General features: G+C 54.1%; 1 protein-coding gene across 1 annotated transcript; it reads left to right on the top strand.

Annotated features, from left to right (window-relative positions):
- Nucleotides 1–2,170: 2,170 nt before the first annotated feature.
- J7T55_010253 (uncharacterized protein) lies at nucleotides 2,171–4,212 on the top strand (the record flags this gene model as incomplete). Its single annotated transcript, XM_053134313.1, has 6 exons — nucleotides 2,171–2,327; nucleotides 2,439–2,541; nucleotides 2,628–3,285; nucleotides 3,369–3,677; nucleotides 3,765–3,896; nucleotides 3,967–4,212. 6 exons carry the CDS (start codon nucleotides 2,171–2,173, stop codon nucleotides 4,210–4,212), a joined length of 1,605 nt encoding a protein of 534 aa, XP_052987811.1.
- Nucleotides 4,213–19,854: the final 15,642 nt, after the last annotated feature.

Consider the following 19,854-nt stretch of genomic DNA (forward strand, 5'->3'; position numbering starts at 1 on the left):
TTCAGAGCCCATTCTGTGCCCCTGTTCAGAGCCCATTCTGTGATCCAGAGCCCTTTCTGTGCCCCTGTCCAGAGCCCTTTCTATGCCCCTGTTCAGAGCCCATTCTGTGCCCCTGTTCAGAGCCCATTCTGTGATCCAGAGCCCTTTCTGTGCCCCTGTCCAGAGCCCATTCTATACCCCTGTCCAGAGCCCATTCTATACCCCTGTTCAGAGCCCATTCTGTGATCCAGAGCCCTTTCTGTGCCCCTGTTCAGGGCCGCCTCATACTTGCATGCGCCATTCCCTTGAGGGGCGCCTGGATGCCGTTCAATGCAGAGCCTCTGACAACTGAAAGGCGCAGCAAGATGCACGTCTAGGCGGAAGTAGTATGGGCCTCTCGAAACTGCCAAAGTATAAGAAGAAGAGTGGTAGTGCAAGTGCTAGTGCGGTGCTCGTTGGCATTCAGCCACCACAAGACCCAGCGGGGGGCCATCTCCTCGCTGAAGGCGTACCTAGATATACTGCATCACAGTAGGACTTGGTCGATCCCCTGTCCGACGTCATCGAGGCTGTGTCAAACGATTTTTGCACACGTTCATATATTTACCGTGGATCTGTTGCTTGATACCTCTCTGTATTAAACACGTATTGCCACCCAGACCGAATGAGACAGTGATTCTGCGAAATATAGTCGCCATCTTCCAGCCAAAGTGTCTCGAAATGATCGGCTTGCGGAGGCTGCTTCGTCGGGTCCTGGGCCGAGATCAACCTGCAGGTTCGCAGCCTATTCCCAGCCTGTCTCCAGTGACCACCTCGTCCTCTTTTACTGCCGCAGCTGCAACCCCTCCCGGGACCCATCCAGCCCCCCTTTCGCAAGATGCAGACGTTCAAGGCTCGCGGATATCATCTACAAACCAACCTCAACATTCTGTAATAGCTCCTGCTAGGTCCGCAGATATCATTGGGACCCAAGGGCCTGTTGCAACGCCCTCGAATCGGTATGCACCCGCGCTGAAAAGCCCTTCTGCAGTGCCAACGCAGCACCAGCGTGTGGAGTTCCGTACGCCGACGAACTCCACGGTAGCGAGTCGATTTAGTGTCCGGTCTGCAAAACGATCTGATACCAATGATTCGCGTCAAGCTACCATGCGACCCTTTGCGGCCCGGGATCTACAAAGAGAAGCTCGACGACCACAGCGAAGAGTGATCTACACGGAATCATGTAGCATATACAACCTGGAGTGGGAAAAGTTGCGGGAATGGCTTGTGAGCAGCTTTCCGGACTTTCACTCTGGGACTGACGTCGCGGTAGGTCCCCCAATGCATTTAAGAGCGTACTTGCTGGGCAATTCCAAAGGGTGGCAATATGTACTGATGATCATTGGTTTCACAGGACACAAATGGCGATTCCTACGTTTTTAAAATACCACGACGTTTGACACCCGAAGACAAAGAAGAAATATACAAGCTCAGATGGGACTACCATCCCGACAGAGAATAAATAAAGGTGCTTTGGCAGACAGTAGGAACCCAACGGATAGGTCGGCCATCAGGGCCTGATAAGAGCCATCGGAAATCGTCACAGGTGCATTTGAAGTATTGAGATTGCATAGCCAATATGAGATGTTTGTATATAGTGGAACGGAATTTTGTCACATAGATCAGTCAGCCTTTCAAGCCCGGGTTGGACATCCACTGCTCGTCCGTAGAAGGAATCCATTAATGGTGCCTGGGACACTGGTGTGCGCCTCGTCCCCCACTGCCCACTGCGGTGGAAACCCACGTGGTCTCAAGCACTCGAATTATTCTACTTCTTCCAACTCATAGGAGCAGCTGAAAATTTGTCACACGTGGCAGGTCTCCCTTAAAGCTTCGCCAACCCCAGGCGTAGCCGGGGGCGCTTCAAAGCTCAGCTGACAGGGCTTAAGTCACCCACATGCAAGCGGCCACAAATCAACCCAGGGCTGATTGGTAGCCTGTGCCCCCTGGACAGCCTGCAGCTGCGCCTTTCTACGTAAAACAAAATGGGACATCTCCCAAGGAATCTTGGGTCCTGTAGTTGCTCGAGTACAGATCAGCAAATTTTGTTCATCTACGACGAGAGAACCCGTGTTGTTCATCTCCTCGGTTTCAAGCAAAGCTATCAATCAAGTCTCATCCCTTGCCAAGCATATCAATACTGACCCTCAGCATGAGCGTACCATCGTCCATAACTCAATTCAACGCGTCTTGTCGAGATTATAAGAAATACCCACTGAACCTATCTTACCATGTCTCCAACAATGGTAGCCTCGTTGCCCACCGGATTCTACTGAAGGAAAGCGCACCTGATCTCTTTTACATGAAGAGTAAGGTCAAAGTTCTAGAACTTAGTGGAGCTGAAAATCCCCTTCATTCTGGTATTGCAAAGTCTGGTACCACACTACACGATTCAAAAAAAATACTGACGAAGTCAAAAGCTAGTCTGAGGCAACTTGTCGAGGATGCTGACTTCTCATCCTGGCTGGTCACACCAAAAGGAGACGGCTCAACCACCACAAACAATGTTCGCTGCAGATTCATGTAAGCCCGATATTAATGACCTACGCAACAACTATAGTACTGACGCATGAAAATGAGTACTTGGATTCGTACTAATCGTCAAATAGCTTCTTACAAGCAGAAAGTGGCCAGGCCAAACTCGATGTGTCCCTCTCTCATGCAGAAAGAATATTCACATACTTTCAAGTGATGCCAAGTTACATAGACTTCGTATCCGCATTCTGCAAGAAGAGGCAGGACGATGAAGACGTGTCTGATCTCCGCTTCAGCAGCTTCCGCGAGACTATCCGGCTCTCTACAACTTCATGCGGTTTGAGTCTGCCTCACCTCGCCTTATCTGGCCGGGGATTCCAGCTTAACTACAATTTGAAATCGGTAACAAACAAAAGCAAGGAGAAACCATCATGGTCAGCCGTGATTAACAAGAAGGAAAAGTGGGATTGGTCTGTCCGTCAGGCTGTCTTCCACCATCAATTCGATATGAAACAAGGGACGAGTCTCTGGATCATTACTTCTGCCCGAGATTACCTACAAAAGAGGGTGCAAAAACTGACTGGGCAGACCGAAAAGAAACCACCAGCAACAGGTCAAGCCAACGGCAGCGAGGACGAAGTCGAGCTTCAGTCCAGGCCTGCCGATCGCAAATACACCACAGCTGAAGACAGCTTCATTGCAAGTCTCTCCATCCATCTGATGCTGGCTCAGTATGCGAGCGAAGACTGGAGGGGATACGTGCGGTGGCTTGAGCAAATGTTAGAAAAAAAGGTGAGTCATGATACGAGCGTAAATGATGGTCTAATTGAACCTCAATACCACGAGTCTGGAAACGGCTGCTAACAATGTGCCAGACAAAAACAGCGCTCGTCGACGAAAACTACGACCCAACAACATTTGACCTGACGTACGTCCAAATGTTAGAGGACAAAATAAACAAAGCTGTCATGACCCTCGATGCCAATGCCAAAGTCCTCGAGTCCCTGAATTGCTTCTACGCAAGTCTTGTCAAGAACGAGGATTTCGAGCTTGGGACCAACGCCGCATGCAAGCGGGCTACTGCAGACTTTACCGTCCAGCTCCGTGATTTTATCTACGACACGAAGATGTTCTCTGACCGAGCCAGCACTCTGGCGAAAATCACTGCGGACAGGAAAAGTCTTGTAAGAATACGTTTCTTTCTCATTTGCCAAAAGAATCAGACACATCGAAAGCAACAAGAATCAAAGTTGGCTGACTGGTGTTCGCAGATCCAACAACATTTCCAGGCCCGTGCTACTGATCGAGTCGAGCAGTTGACCTTCCAGCAGCAGAAAGAGGCTAAGATCATGAGAGTTATTGCTGTAATGACATTGATCTATCTACCAGCAACATTCTCCTCGGTAAGGGACCGCCATTAACATGTGACCAAAGTTGAAATGCCTGATTCTCTAACGATGATTGGTTCCCCAGACATTCTTCAGCACTGATGTGGTCAAGTACCAGCAAGACGGCGACGGGCCAGCAGACTACTCTTATACATCGTATTCGGGTCTCGCACTCGAGCGGTGGTTCGAGGTTACCATTCCGCTGACCATAATCACATTTGCGGTGGCTGTGGGGTGGTATTACTACTATGAACCCACGAGGAATGCTGCCCAGGGCTGGTTGAAAGGAGAGTCATCAGTGGAGCCCAAGGATCTAGAGAAGGCGTTGTGATGCGAAAAGTCATTCCGTTATGCATTGGATACATTAGAATTGGGTCATCGTTTTTCTACGTCTTTTCACTTTTTCAATCAATTTATGATTAGATAAATGCAAGTTATCTGACGACTTCAGCTTTCGTCTAACGCCCTTCCATGCATTCTGTTCGTATTTGAACAAATTGCTTGACATGCTAATCAACTCTTAAGTCGTCACGCACTCCATTTAATTCCCGATCAACTAGGAATTCGTCCCCTTCTCGTTGATGTTGCGGTATTCAAGGCAGATCATATCCTTCAACAAGGACTGTCGTCGGACTGCTCTCTTGCTAGGTAGAACCCAGCAATTAGCATGATCAATTTCAGCTACGACTGACCTTGAGTGATTGTCTTCATATTTGTCTAATGCGATGTACTATTGCGCAAGACATATTATCGGATACCTTAAAAAAAGGAGTAATGATATAACAGGCATGAATGCGCCGGATTTGCAAGTCATCTTCACGCCTCTCTACAACGTCACCCTACCTCGCAATTCACATGATACTAAGGCACAATGCCACCATGATCTGCTCATACAAATGCATTATTTACCCCTTCGTCGCCACTGTACTCAAAGACAAAGCAAATCTGGAGTACCATCAATAATTCTTCAAATCTCTTGCGCAGTTGGGCACGTTGGCACGATATGTGACTTCCGTACAGTCCAGTGGCTCTCAGCATTTCATAACGACAAAGCCTCTATAGAGTGTTTCTCGAAGGGCGAGGACGGCGCGCTCGTCGCGGGCGAGACGATCGTGGCGTTCGGTGAGGAACAGGAGAAGGTTGAGGTGATGGATCACATCGTCGAGCTCGAGCAAGAACGGTATAATTGTAATTTCCGATTGGTGAAAGTGCGTTGCCAAAAAAAAGAAAAGAAAAAAAAAAGGTGGACGGGATCGGGGCGATGGACCTCTTTGACGCGGCTTTGTCGCGAGGCAAGTCGAGAGCCCCATCTGCCAGCAGCAAGGTCACGCTCTGACAAACTAGATTCTGGGCTGCTTGACGGCATGTCTATCTTTGACGATCTGGCGAGGACGGGGCAGCATGAGATACTTTGTTGAGCAGCAGGAGCTTTGTTTCAACTTCATCTTTGAGAAGTGCTAGCGCCTTTATACCCAGCTTGTTAGACGCGAATCATGAGTTTCGAAACGGTTCTCATGGAGAAGGTCACAGCTCTCCTTCTCTGAGATGTCAAGGAGGTCATTCCGCTACCATTTGAAGACGTCTAGAGGAACAAGGAAAAGTTCCTAGCCTAGCTTGAGGAGCGGCTGAGTGGTGTCCATGACGGACCTGAACTAAACTACGCTCACTCAAGAGGAGAGGCTCGCTCGTATTGGCAACGAAGTCGTCTCTTGCTTCCAGCTCCGGGCTGGCACCGCCTCTGGGTACACCATAACAGTGTCTGCTAGTACAACTGTCATGGGCGGATTACGAGGTAGACCAGAACTACTACGAGCCTTCTAAACCTGATACCGGCTGTCCAAAGATCTTCGAGCAAGAATGAAGACCTGAACTAGTTGTAGCTCGACCGGGTTTGACTTCTTTGTATTCGCAAGGCAATTCATGCCTTGCTCAGAGAATCCAGTCGCCTATTGGATAATACTTAGAAAACGACATTGATTTCCAACAGAAACATGGTCACGCTTTCAGCATTATCAATGCTCAATTATTTGATCTCAATATACCCCACCGTCGACGGCAAGCAGGTATACGGTATCTTTGTAGCCAGTGTGTCATTTCTTTAGTTGACATGTGCTTCCTCGCCCAGTCCACACATCCCCAAGTGACAATTTGCCTAGTTCGAAAGTCCCCAAGTCGTTACCATGTCGTTCATCCGAGCTCAGCAATCACATGAGCAGACACACGACGCGAGTAACGAGCCTCCGTCAGACTTCAAAGACATGAGATGCCGCGCAAGCTCCACACCCAGACCCCGTCCCAAGTCCCACATGCATGTATCCATGTACAGCCCAGAAAACTCCATAAGGCGCAAGCCGCAGGAGTCAGAGTACACATGCAACTTGTCGTGAGGGCACCAGAATCACATGTTCCTCGACACTTTCAAGTTGCACGACACACACTACAGTCTGGGCTGCTGCGGTCATACAACAGCAGTGTGCGGCGGCGGCGCCCACATACACAATTTACCCCTAGATCATCTAGTTGAGGTTACATAAACTGAGATTCCAAGGAGGTGTGTGGCTCCGGTACTCAGCCCTCTACTTCGTCCTCTGTGCCCAGAAGATCTGAAGCTAAAACAGCTCACCCTTGTGATATCCCTACACCTCGCCAGGTCACTGAGGAGACTCTCGAGAGCATCATCACTCGCAGGCTCGGTCACTGGGAATACACCATTGAGTCACCAAAAAGGCACGCACACCTTCGTCGTGACATTGGAACCCTTCACCGGAACATGGCATCAAGTCGCCCTACAGAGTTCAAGCCAGGATACACACCAGAGTGGCGATTCACAAGCCACATCGCAGACGTCGCTCTCGCTTACCTTAACCCCGAAGGACCGCCCTGGCTGTCATGCCATGTCCCTCCAAAAACCCGCACCGCCCGCCCTCCCGAAGCCAGACCAAGGTACGCGGGTAGCACGACACCCTCGGGGAAGCCAGGGTGGTGTGTGGGCGGGCCACTATGCGGGTGACTGGGCAAGGCACAAGGGGGGACAGTAGTACTCGGCGGAGGTAGGTCTGATAATTAAGTGATCGATCAATGGCGCTGGGGCATCCGGGCTCACACAATTCAAGCCATAATGTGACGCGCGCAAAGCAAGCTAGCTAGCAAAGCGAGCAGGCGAGCGAGCGGGCGAGTGAGCACTCAATCACTCACTTGGGCGAAATCGACCAGCTCGATCGGCCCTGCACCGCTTACTTGCATCGCACAGCGTCGCTGACCGGTTGGCCTGAACGTGCAGTAGTAGATGGCCCCCGTAGATGGCCCCCCAGGAAAAGGATGAGTTAGGTTGGGGTGTTGGTGGTGGCGTGCAGCACAAAAGCTTAGGACGCCCTGCAGACTAGCTGGCTTGCCTGCGCCGTGCTGTGTGGCTCGCCGTGATCTGTTGTTAATATTCTCGCCGATGTCTTTTCGTCTCGCCGCTGATCGTCCGGTACTGTTGGGTTAGGAAGTGAGCTAGTTGGATTGACTTCTGCGTGTGCATGGTCAGCAAGCCATGGATCGTCAAGATCTGTAGGCGCTTGAAAGAGTGTGAAGCCGGGCGGTCGTAGTGGCGGTTGAGGTCGCAGACAGTCAGCCAGCCCTAGGATGCGATGCTACCGTACCCGACGGCACCAGTGTACACACAGACTACACACACAGACACAGTCTAAAGACAGGCTTACACACGAGCGTTGCCAAAAACATAGCAGCAGCTCGCCATCAGCACAAGCAGGAGCTTATGCTCTGGCACGTGTGCTTCGCCCCGATACAAACCGAGCATCAGCATCAGCACATGGATAATACTAAGCAGGCCCGAACGCAATCCCGTCACCATGCCTAGTCCAGTCCAGCAGTGGGGCCCAATGCGTGAAACCACACACTTCCCATCCATCTCAAGCCGCTCGTTCGTCTCGTTGGTGAGATGGAGTGAATAAGTGAAATAGGCCGGGCGATCCGGCCATCGCTCAGGTCGACAGGGGGAGGGCAGCCGCCAGCGCTAGACAAGTAGGCCCAGGTCCCCAATGGCAGCCACAGTTGCCAGTTGCCATGACGTACGGTTAAACCGTGCCCGAGCCGTTTCTGCCCTCAAGGCTGGCTGGGGGCTGGGGCCTGTCCCCGACCGTTCAGCCGTTGCGAACCAGGACCGCTGCAGCAAGGAAGGACTGCAGGACTGCAAGACTAGCCTCTGGACCACCACCCTCGGGAGGTTTCTTTCTTCAGAGGACCCCTGGACAGCTGCGCAGAGGCGCCAAGATTGTGTGGGGAAGGGTCTAACGTCGTTCTGGAGTCGTGGAGTTGAGGATATGCATGCGCGCACGTCCTGTATGTGTATGTATGTACGTACGTACGTATGCATCCGAGAGATATCAATCGGGTGGTGTGTATGTGTGTGTGGGATATGATGGAGTGGGATACCTAGGCACTACCTGGTCTAGGTACTGTGCTGTAGGTAAGACGGATGGAGGGGGGATAGATAGATGGGTGGTGGTGTGGCAGTCGTGGCTTCGTTGTTCTGGTTCGCCGGAGTGCAAAACCTCGCTCCAGGGTAAAGACGATACCGCTGTAAGCAGATGCTGCTCCATTGATGCGCCGGCGTTCGTAATGACTGCATAGTGGCCAGATAAACTCTGGTGTTCTGCAGGGCGGCGATCTTGGAAGCAGTCACAGAAGCACTAGAAATGTGCCAGCCCGCCTAGACAGCCAGACAGCACGCGAAAGCGAAGCGATGCGAAGCGAAGTATGCGCGGCGACAATCTATTGCTTCTTTTCTGCATCGCCAACCCGTTGATCATCTCGTGCCTTTTTCTAAGTGCCGTCATCCGCCGTGGCAGGTGGCGCGCCATCCGTCAAAGTTTGGGGGATCGCCGCTGGCTCATGGGAAAGGGTTTTTTCCTGTATCCTTCTATTCCCTAGCGATCGATGTTCTGGTCCCATTTCTCCGATGGCATGTCTCTTGTTGATCGACATGCACCGACGAGCTGGTTCCGGGGGCTCGAGCGTTGATGGCGCGAAGTGTGTAGCGTACACAGTCCGACAGTCCGACAGCAGCCAGCGAATGAACAGAAACCATGCTGCCATTGCCGTCGGGTAAAACTGTCCAATCCAACGGTCGTCATTATTTATTGTTATTATTAACCACTCTTCTGGAAACGGTGGTGATTTGCGCTCGATCAATCAAGGTCTTGATGAACGTGTGGGACGTGTTGGCCACTGTAGCGTCCCTTCGCTCACACGCACAAGACCACGCCGGCGCTGGCACCAATGCAAGTGCGGTGTGATTTGCCTCCAGGCCTTCGAACAAGACCAAGACCGGGGGGCCGGGGACCCAAGAAATAAGGGTCCGCTGGATCCCGCCGTTACTTGTTGCGTCGTTGAAGCCATCCAATTCCGCTGACGCAAGCGGCCAATCAGACAAGTTATTCTCCTAAGGGTGCAGTTAAAACCGTCGTTGCCAAATTGGTGCTTCCGGTGGCTTTCACTGAGTCTGGTGCATTGCTCTCCAGAGCTTCAGGCACTGCACACTAGGCCTGGCTCTTCTTCACCCAGTTGCCAGCCAGCCAGCAGGCAGGCAGCCGGCGACCCAAACCACCCCAGCCATGCAAGTTTCACAACAAGCAGATAGGCAAGTCCTCGATCGCGAGGTGTCTCGCCTCGCAGGGCCGCCGAGTGGTTGAGTGACACAATCGAACAACGGGTCTTTCTGCCCAGCCCTCCTCGCCTGCCAACCCGCATGCACCATTGTTTCGCCACTGCTGCAACGCCCACTCTGCTGCAGCAAGCAGGAATGCACCTACTGCCCCGTAGCATGCGAGCTGCTGCGAGCTGTGCACGCAGCTCCACTCACTCAGTTACCATCGTCATTCTTCGCTGCCCGTGGGTCCTTCCAACAGGGCAGAGAGGCCCCGCTACAGCGACAATGAGGGCGAAAATAACGAACAGAATGTGATACTGTGCTTGCCAGAAGCTGGCATTCACCTCACAGTGCGGGTGCCCGGCAGCTCCCTAGCACCAACGACCCCCAAATCCGGCCTTCCGTCGCCCCGAAATCACCCCATGAGCGCGCCGGCGGCGACGCGGGCTAAGCTACAACCGTTGGTAGCGGCAGCAAACCAGCAGCAAGCAGCAGGTAAGCCAAGCCCTAGACTGTTCCCCCGGGATATCATCGGGGACCCATTCCTACAGCGGGCCTTTTCTTTGATCCGCGTAATAGGGCCCTGCTGTATATACTGTACTGTGCGGTGGGTGCCCCAGTGCCAGCCCCCGGAGATACCCAACCGAGGGCTGCCACTGGCCAGCGCACAAAAACCGATGATGCTATTTCTGTTGTCGAGGACGTCTAGAATATGAGCTGTCATATTCCTCGTGTCTCTGCAGGGACGGGGAGACCTTCCCAATCACGAACCGTCTCTTGACGATCACGTCGCCCAGACCCTGTCCCTCCCCATACTGTACGGAGAGCCAGGAACGGGAAAGGAAAAAGAGGGCCTGGCACCTTACCATGCCACCCTCCCCCCGGTGCAGGAAGGGGGCATATCACTTTCCTTTTCCGACGGCGGCAGCAGCAGTTAGCTTGCTTGACTGCGGCTCTGCGCGAAATAAATAATTAAAGAAAAAGTCGTCCCATGGCTTTCCCCCTTCCGCCCAAGATCATCGGCGCTCGGTGCAGCCCCGACGCGGGAGTATGTCCAGACCGGTGCCCGCGCTGGTTGGCTGCCGGTTAGGGTGGGCCTCGTTCACCTGATGCGTGAACGGCTCGCCAGCCCCGGCCAACCACTTACACTGTAGCTACTTGCCCAGCTGCCCGTGTGCCCGTTTGCTGTAAGAGGAAAGCCGGCGACGAGGGGGCCCGAGCTCGGCTTACGCAGGATGAGAGAACCAGCCGGCTCGCAGCTTGTGAACGTCTCCCGACACGCCGCGCAGAAGTCAAGAGCTGCGTGGGGAAGCGGATCCGGTGCGGCTTGCCACGCCTGCCACGTTGGAGGGAGAGAATGGCAATGCCTCCGTCCTGCCGAAGCCACGGGAATAGTGGTGGGTATATCAGATCTCCATCACCATCGGATGAGGTCAATGACGCCCCCCGGAATCTCGACACAACCCAGTGCTGCTGGCGCCGCGGTACTTGCCCGTCTAGGGCTCTGGGAGCCCCCCAGACCAGCAGCCAGCCAGACGCCGAGAGCCGGTAGTCAAAGGGTGGTAGTTGACGAAGCGCAAGGCAGGTAGTTCCTAGTTCCCAACGGAAGCCCAGTCCCTTTGATGGGCGCCGTCCCCAAGCATCCGGCACTGACACGGTAGTCTAGTAAAGTTGCGACGCATCAGCACTAGCCGCACAGCAAAAGGCAGCGGATCATGTCCGATGGGACACCACATGCTGCGTAATGAAAAGTACGCCGTCTACTAGGGCCCTAGCTGGGAGTGGTTCGTCAGTTCGTTTAGCAGACTCAATCCCCACATCCCGCATCCTAGACAAGTCAGGCCTGGGGCCCCCTTTTTCTGGGGTAAAAGTACTATAGGCAGGGCCCCCGTACCGAGAAACACGCCGTTGGCTATCCCACACGGACACAGACGCACACCCACTCGCTCCAGCGGTAGTCAAAAGAATAGCGGGAAGGCTGTTTACCCCCATACCAGAGAGGGCGAGCCAATGACGCTGGGAGGATTCTAAATGACGTCCCTTGTGTAATCACTGACAAACGAAACCGCCGTGTCAGAAGATTCTGCTTTCCCCAAAGCCTCTTCCCTGTGGTGTGTGCGCGCGTGGTGGCGAAATTGGGGAAGACCTGCCTGGAAGAGGCATGCTCCTCGAGAGTTATTTGGTAGAAAGGCGCCCTCGCCGTGCCCTGAACAGTAAGCTTAGCACGAACTATAGCTGGCGGGCAAACCTTCAATCCACATCAGCGCAGCATGCTTCGCAGCACGCGAAGGGAAAATGGCACAGACAAATAAAAAAAAAAGTTGGGCAAAAGTTCGATGAGCATTGACGATCACGAAGTCGCACCGCAGCAGTACAGTACAGTACCGCGGTGGTGTGGTGATCTTCGCTGTGGGTGTGTCTTGATCCCGGATCCCAGAACGAGGCATCGTGGAGGGAGGATCCAAGGTCAACACAGACCAGGACGAGACCAAAGCTCACTCTCGGCTGCCCGATGTCCGTCCCAGGATGAGCATCGCATGCCTAGGGAGGGTTACAATTCAGGCGATGCTCGACCCAATTCGAGCGAAGACCAGCGCAAAAACTCAATGGTGACGAAACCTCCATTCGGACCTTTGTGATCAGATGTCACCAACCCCTATCTTTAATACCCATATATGCCTTCAGAGGGAGCCTCGCATTGGAGTAATCTTTCCTTTTATGTGTGATATATTGGGTGTCGCCATTTGGAGAAATGACTCCCGTAAGACCATCTAAGTCTGGGTGCCACACTGTCGACCATCGCTACCCTCTTCGGAGATGAGGGCGGGTAAGTAGGGGGCCCCGAAACTTTTCCAAATTCTGTAAAAGTCTGGGGAAGACAGGGGCACAGGGGTTTTCCTCATGGGCTCCGGGTGTGGAGGGCCCACAGGGATTCTCCCATCTCCAAAAGGGACCACATGACGCTCCTTGGCTTAGGTTGGAGACAGAGAGAAGGGAAAGGGGGTCCATCTCCAAGTGCTTTTCAATATTGGAGTCCAAGGTCCATTCGTGTCAAAGGTTATTGGGGTTGCCGCCATCGAGGCTTGGGGTACAACGCAGACAAGATGCAAGAGCGGCCGCCGACTCCGAAAGGAGTAGCATTGTGTGACTGGTTGCATCTGCCAACACCGATATCAAGATTCGGAGTATGTTCGGCCATGCAGATGCAAGTTGTGGAGCTATGTGATTCGACAATGCTCTGAATGTGGGAGTGGGTTTTCCAACATGATATATCGCGGCAAGGCCACGGCCGCATGCGCCTAGGAGACGATGGCGATCTCACGAGCTAGCTGGACCGCTACATAGGCTCTCCTGCATGGGTACCCGGAACCCAGAATAAGCCGCAGGTCGGTCCATTGTACGATTCCGGGTGTGACAAGAGTAAATCGTGTTGAAGGGAAACAAAATCATGGTGACACTGTTTGCTTCTTCTCTAGCCGAGAACCGGGAATTGCGACAAAGAGAAGGAAACGCTCGGCATTGTCCTTCAGTTGTGGCTTGATGGCCTGCTAACTACCACGTGAGAATTGCCCGAGCCCGTCGGGCCATAGCCGTCGTGCCGTTCGCGGTGTTTGACGATGGGTTTGCAATGTCGTATGCTGCTGACGATGCGTCGGAGATATCGAGAAACCTGTCATGAACCAAGCCAAGCAAACCTCGACGATCGAGGCGTGGGCCAGAACGAGCGAGACGACAGGGGAACTGCAGAGATGGCTCGACCTTCCACACGGGAATAGACAACATCGGCGAATAGTGAGGTGGCGTTAGACCTCTGGCGGACGCCGCTGAAGTGGCTTGCAGACAGTTGTGAGACGGCTGTGCCGTCCTGCCCGGGGCTAACACATGCCTCAGATGTGCGCACCTGACCTTCATCCCGTCTTGGTGGCATGAATTGTAGGTCGGTCTGTGACCCTCGCCGATCCCGTTCGCGAGGGAAACGAGAGCGATCCGGTCGATGTCTAAAATCTCTACTGCCAAGAAAGTTTACTTCGGCTTCTGCTATTGAAAGGCACAAATGCGAAGCTTTGTTCAGTTCGAACTCCCTGGGGGGCCGGGTATATCAGAGTTGTCCTGGATAGATATGCCAAGAGTTGCAGAACGACACCATGTTGCAGTGGTACTATCGGACGACAGAAGGGACCGCAGACCGCATGTTTGCACGTCAGGATCTGGCAGGCGGACAAGATGAAGCGAGTCTGTGTGTCGAAACTTTCGGCGGTCATCTCGCAGGTCTTGGCCCGAGCCTCGAACAGACCAGCGCGGTAATAAGGGCCACTTGAAGATGACTGGCTGCCTGACTGACTGCCTGGTTCGTAAACCTGCAGGCACCGGGCAGCTCATCTCCTGGGCTTGTTTGCCTGGATGTTGGCCTGCACAAGGAATGTTATCTTCTGGCAATATTTTCCAGACCAAAAATGTCTCATCCGCGACTCCATTATCTTGTGCACTTCAGCCCTTGGTCATCGACGAATGCGAGCGAGGCTGGCAGGTCCAGTCCTCCACCAGCCCGCCCAGTCCAGGGAGCTCTTGACGGGGATCCGCGTCACGGGGCATGCCAACTCTGAAACTGATAGTGATGGACATTGCATTGCCGTCCACATATCGGAGATCTGGCGACTTTGGGAAGTGTCCATCGACGTTGAGGCTGTGCAAAGGCGCCTTTCCAGGGGAGGTGCGTTAGCGGGACGTTCAATGAGACCGGCTGGGCCTCTCTTCGCGCGATCCTTCAGAAATCAGGTGTGTGCCGTGTGACCAGTGACTTCGACTGACAAGGCGCGGCACGTTCGGAGGCACTGTGTGGGCTTGTGCTTTCTCACTTCCTTGGGGTGCGCAGGGGATCCCCAACAGGCTCTAGGGTCCCAGGCATCAAGGTCTTGGAGGGGCATGGAGGGGTCGAGGTGTTTTGGAAGCTCTGGCTTATCAAGCACCCTGTCAACCTCAGATAGATGGAGGGGCAGCTGCTGCCAGCTCCAGATTGGATGGCTGGCTCATCTGGCGGGGATCCGCTGAGTGTAAAATGTCGCATCCTTTGAGCCACGGAATTGGGACGACCAGCCTGCTCAATTGCTCATAAAGTCGGTGTGTTTCCTTCGCCCGGGCGCGCATTGATACTTTTCCGCCGCCAGCTCCGAGACCTTCCAAATCAATGCCCGGAAGCTTGTGCCTGGCGTAGTCCGCTCGTGGAATCAATCAGAAGTACTGCCCCTCCATGTGAGAGCAAGCTACTCCAAAGCTGTGAAATACCCCTCCGGATGGCGGGGCATAAGGGGCAGACGCAGATTCCCAGGCGAGCTCTCGACCTCACTCTCCGATAAGCGCCCGCTGTGGGTATCCGCATGCTGCATGGACGAGCCCAGGACTTGGATTGGGAGGCTACGGCCTCTCGAGTCTCAGGTCTCCTGATGAGGAGCCGCTATGAGCAATGGTAAACTGGGACCGTGACGATGAGGTGGGCCTAGGAGATGGGAGCGGCCCGAAGATGGCGGCCCAGCCTTGCCCATTACGAGCGCAGAGCAGACAGATCAGTTTGAGAGATTTCCATCAGACAAATTGCATCATGTCCGGCTGCGCAGTATTTCGGGCTCTTAGGCTGGCGCGGTCGCATGTATCACCTTCCACGGTTGAGGCTGCATCCACCGAGCGTTGCTACTCGACCTATTCATAGCGATGTGCATCGAGTGTTGCATATCACAGCTTTGCATCGCGTGCCCTCTAGCTCCGATCGTAGGTTTTTCGAGCTCATCTGTTGGTGGACTTTGGCAAAGCTTGACGAGTGCTTTAAAACATTGACTTGCATCCCTTGTCTTCACCGATCTTGCTGCAGGATGTGGCCACTTCATTGGGCGCCTTGGGAGAAGGGATGACGAGCCTGGCTGCCGCGAGACTTTTGGGCCACTGTAGCGCTTACGACCAGCTGAAGCATTGCGAGTTTGTGGAGCGTGCATATGTGGAGCAAGGCCGCTGACATCCCAGTGAGACGACCCATAGCGACCTGTCCTGCCACCCTCCCGTCTCAGTAGAAAGCCGTAATTGACACTTCAGATTTCAGAATCGCTGATGGGACTGTGATCGTCTTTGAAGCTTCTTGCCCGAGGTGTCTTGTCAGTTCCGGAGACACAAACCATCGAAGTCCGTCTGTCGTCGCACGCGAGCGGCGTGAGCGACGTTGACCGCCTACAGTCAGGTGTTGGGAAGGCCTCGCCGTGAGTAGCACCACGGACGATCACTTCATTTTTTCCCCCGACTTTCGACGGATTAGCCGTGTTCCAGAGCTTCAGAAACGTTTTCGACGTCATCGCACTGGAGCTGCTATTTGGATCAGATCATTCAATGTCAGCTGCAGTCTGATAGCCTACTCACATTAGTGAGGTAGTGCCCGCCCAGCCTGGCCAGCGGCATGAGTGTGCAAGGACCACGGGTGCTAGTGTGCGCACCGTGTGCCTAGGCCAGCGTCATGTCTGATCTGTCCAACGACAAGAGTAGCCAATCCTGAAGATGCTTTTCAAGCAGCTTACCTTCCGGATGTTACGCTTGTTTATTGAGGTTGACGAAAGCAAGTGCAGTTGCAGTGATACTGGTGCTCAGAGCCAGGAACAGCGCAAGGCGCACACCAAGGTCGGAACTCTGTCCAAGCGACCCCGGTCGAGGACGTGAATAGCCTTAGGCCGCAAAGCCATCACTTGGCTGAAGCTTTGCATCCTAATAAGTTGATGGGCGGGTTCTTCGCCAACAACAAGGCAGAGACGGCTATCCCTCGGGCCCAGTGACTTGGCAGGGTTCTCGCTGGGCTGGCCGGCAAGTTGGAGTGCTGGATGGGATGCGACACTGCGGATTAGCCATTTTCCTGCAGGTGACATTACAAGACCTCGCCTAGCCGAGTTGTAAAGCACGCACTGTGCTCGCGGCGCGGTGCTAGCCATGACCTGCAGCCTGTGAGGCGGCCTGGGGACTCAAGGGACCAAGGGACCAGTGTTCGCCATTCATCTCATTGACCGTTTGCCGCACTAAAACCGGAGAGCAGCGAATAGCTGCGACCTTCGCAGCTCGTAACGCTTGTACCAGAGCTGGCCCATTTGTTGCGGCTCATTAGTGACGTCGGATGGCGAGCGATTCTGCATCGAGAACTGCCACTGTCTCGAGAGGAATGAGGCACGCTGGTTGGGAGTCAGCAGGGCGGCCTGGACGAGCGTCAATCCTTCACCCCAGGCAAACGATCGGGTTGCCGAATAAGGCAAATTAGGAAGCGACGACAACCACCGCTACAATTCAGCCTCTCAGGCACTGGACCGGATAAAAGCTCGCTAGATCGCTTTTGTGGTCGAGGCTGGCCTTTCTTCTGTAGCTGTCCTCTTGATTGTCCCTGTCCCCTTGAGCATGCCACATGGGTGCAGTTTGCTGAGGCTCTGAAGCTTTTCTTAGCAGCTTACTTATTGGAAGACACGGCCGGATGTGATACAGTCCGAGCTGCAACAGTGCCGTCGAGGAGATGCTGCGCGCTCTGGAGCCTCGTGCATCAGGCCTCGCTTACCAAAGATTTAGAAAGCTAATACCAGACGAAGCTTGGGGTGGTAACAGGTCAAGGATGGAAGCACCAGTGATCAAGAAGACCCTGGCGCCGAGCACTGTGCGCCACAAAAGAGACGGCACGATGTGCAGCAGCCAGTTGCAGCACAGCTAGGCTAAGAAGAGACCGGCGCCGTGGTGAGCTGATCAATCAACTGCTGGCCAGGTTGGGTGTGTGCCGAGGGTGTCCGGTTCCCGCATGCACTGCGGACACCAAGGATTCAGTGTGCGTCGATTAGGGTGGCATCTTTTGTGGTAGCGGTAGTCATAGTGACGGACAGCTTGCTTGAGCATTGTGCGGAACCGACTGGTGGGCGAGGATCAGGTTGGCGACCGAGGTTGTCAGATAGAAAGTTGTTGACGTGTGCAGGGGAGAAGGACAGGGCCCATGAAGGCATCCTGCTGTCGTGGATGCCCCAAAGGGGGAGCAGGCCAAAGCCGCTGCTGAAGATGTGTGGATGCGAACGACACATCTGTGCGCACACCAAGATATATTGCTAGATTGCCGTGATTCGAAAGCAAGCACCGCGGCGGTGGCCGACAAGCCCGAGGTGTGTTTTAAAATTCTCGTCTCTGGCAAGGTCAAGTGCTGCTGCTTCACCGTATGGTCTGACAGGGCCAAAAGCAGAGGCAGGAAGAGGGTCTTTTCATGGCAATAAGGTTGGAATTGATGTGCTGGGCCGCTGGTTGCGACCGGGATGGAGGGATCTTCCAGGCTCGCGAGGCCGTCTGCATGAGAGCGAAACTCTGAGTGGGTTTTTTTTGTTCTCTTTGGGCGGCAACGTTGCAGACAAGGTAGGTAAACTGTACTCCGTGCAGCACATGCTAAAGAAAACGTTGACTGCAAGTGAAAGAGCATACGAGCAACTTATTCTTATTGTCGCTCGTATCCAGGTTTTGGCGTATTCCTTTGCTGATGGTCGGCCGATGAGCTTGTCGGCCTGTGCCTGTGGCGTTTGGGTGCATTTCTGTGCAGGACAGCGAGCAGAGCAGTGCAAAGCAGAGCAGTGAAGAGCACAAATGCGTGCGTGATGTGCAGTTTGCAGTATGCAGTTTGCAGTTTGTGTGGTTCGAGGCTGGCAGTTCTCGGTGCGTCATCCGTTGTTTGATCTCCTCTAGTTGCCTGACATTGCTAGGAAGCGTGCGTCGGGAATTTTTATCGATGGACAGGCTATGGGTTGGTTGTCTGCCCATCTGGTAGCTGGTAGACTAATATCTGTTTCTCATATTGCTGAGTTGGCCAGTTGCGATGAAGCAGACCGTCTTTCCCGTCCTGACTCCTGTTGCAATGCACTCACTCACTCACTCAGCTTAACCACCTGCCACCTGGGCAGTCAACCAGTCAGTCGGTCAGTCGAGGGAAGGAATGAAGGAAGGAGTCTCCATGTCGAGAGGTCCATCGATCCATCCATGCCCCTGCCCTTGCCCTGTCTTGTCGTGTCCTGCTGACCTTTTTGAGAGAGTTATGTAAGCTCAGCCGTGCCCAGGGAGAGAGAAGGCAGGAGGCAGGAAGGCAGGAAGAACAGGAAGGCTCAGGCTCAGGCTCAGGCTCAGGCTCAGGCTCAGGCTCAGGCTCAGGCTCAGGCTCAGGCAGGGCTCGCATCCACCTTCCGAAGTACCTTGTACCTTCCCACGCCAGACAAACCAACCAACCACAGTCTTGTGCCTAGCGCTGAGGCCACAAATGCCCCTGCTCATGCTGCATGCTGCCTCCATGTGAGAATGTACTCAATACTGCGTGCGGTACTTTCCCTTGTTCCGCTGACTGACTGACTAAGTGTGTTGCTCCTGCTCTGGTGTTCACCCACCTCGTGTGTCTCTCTGCCCGTCTGTGGCTACGATATGTTTCTACAGCATCACGTTGGGCCAGCGGAGGGAAACGCTGGCCCGTTGCCTCGACTCGACTCGACTCGACTCACTTCACCTCATGCCTCTTTCTCTGCCTAGTTCCAACCCATCTTTAATCGTGCTCTTATTCGCCCAGGCGGAAGGTCTGTATGACTTGGTCGTCGTCAGGACTGCAGAGGCAAGTGCGGCGTGACTTGCAGGGACCAGGGTACCAGGCCCGCATCTGGGTACGAAAAGCCCCAGGCAATCCCCCAATGGCCAGGTACCGCAGTACCTGAGCCCACACAGTGCCAATCCAGACACCTTGTCCGAGCCCTGGAGGGCCCTGGGCCCTGGGCCCTTGACCATCCCTCCTCTACCCCCCTGGCAATAGGTGATGGGGAACTGAGAGGCACAGAGGCAAGAGAAGGCTGGCCGGGTCCTGCTGGCCTGCAGGAGGTACGTCGACGGTACGCGCTGCCTTTCCAATCTCTCCCAGTGGCTAGGCCCGAGTGCAGGTGCAGGCGCAGTGCGAGGGCAAGTCACCTCTCTTCGTCTTGTCCTGTTTAGTACCAAGGATGCTGCTGGTGCTGCTAGATGCTCTTGTCCTGGCCGTGTCCGTGCTTCTTCTTCACCAATTACCCTCTTCTTCCTCCTCTTGCTCCCTCAACACTACACCTCTCGTCGCCTCGTCTCGCCCAATTGCTCGACCTGTTGCAACACTTGGTTGAGTCTTTCTGTACGAGCTCCCGAGCAATCCCTCCAGTTGCTCTCCTGGATCGCTTCTTCGGAAAGGGACATGAGATCGTAATCACGATTCGTTACTCCTCCCAATCTACTCTCTTCTCCCCTCCTCGCCATCTTCACCCCACCCACCTCGTGTCGCCTCGC

This window comes from Diaporthe amygdali, assembly GCF_026229845.1.
Source record: "Diaporthe amygdali strain CAA958 chromosome Unknown NODE_44_length_330046_cov_65_728535, whole genome shotgun sequence".
In the NCBI taxonomy this organism is placed as follows: Eukaryota; Fungi; Ascomycota; class Sordariomycetes; order Diaporthales; family Diaporthaceae; genus Diaporthe; species Diaporthe amygdali.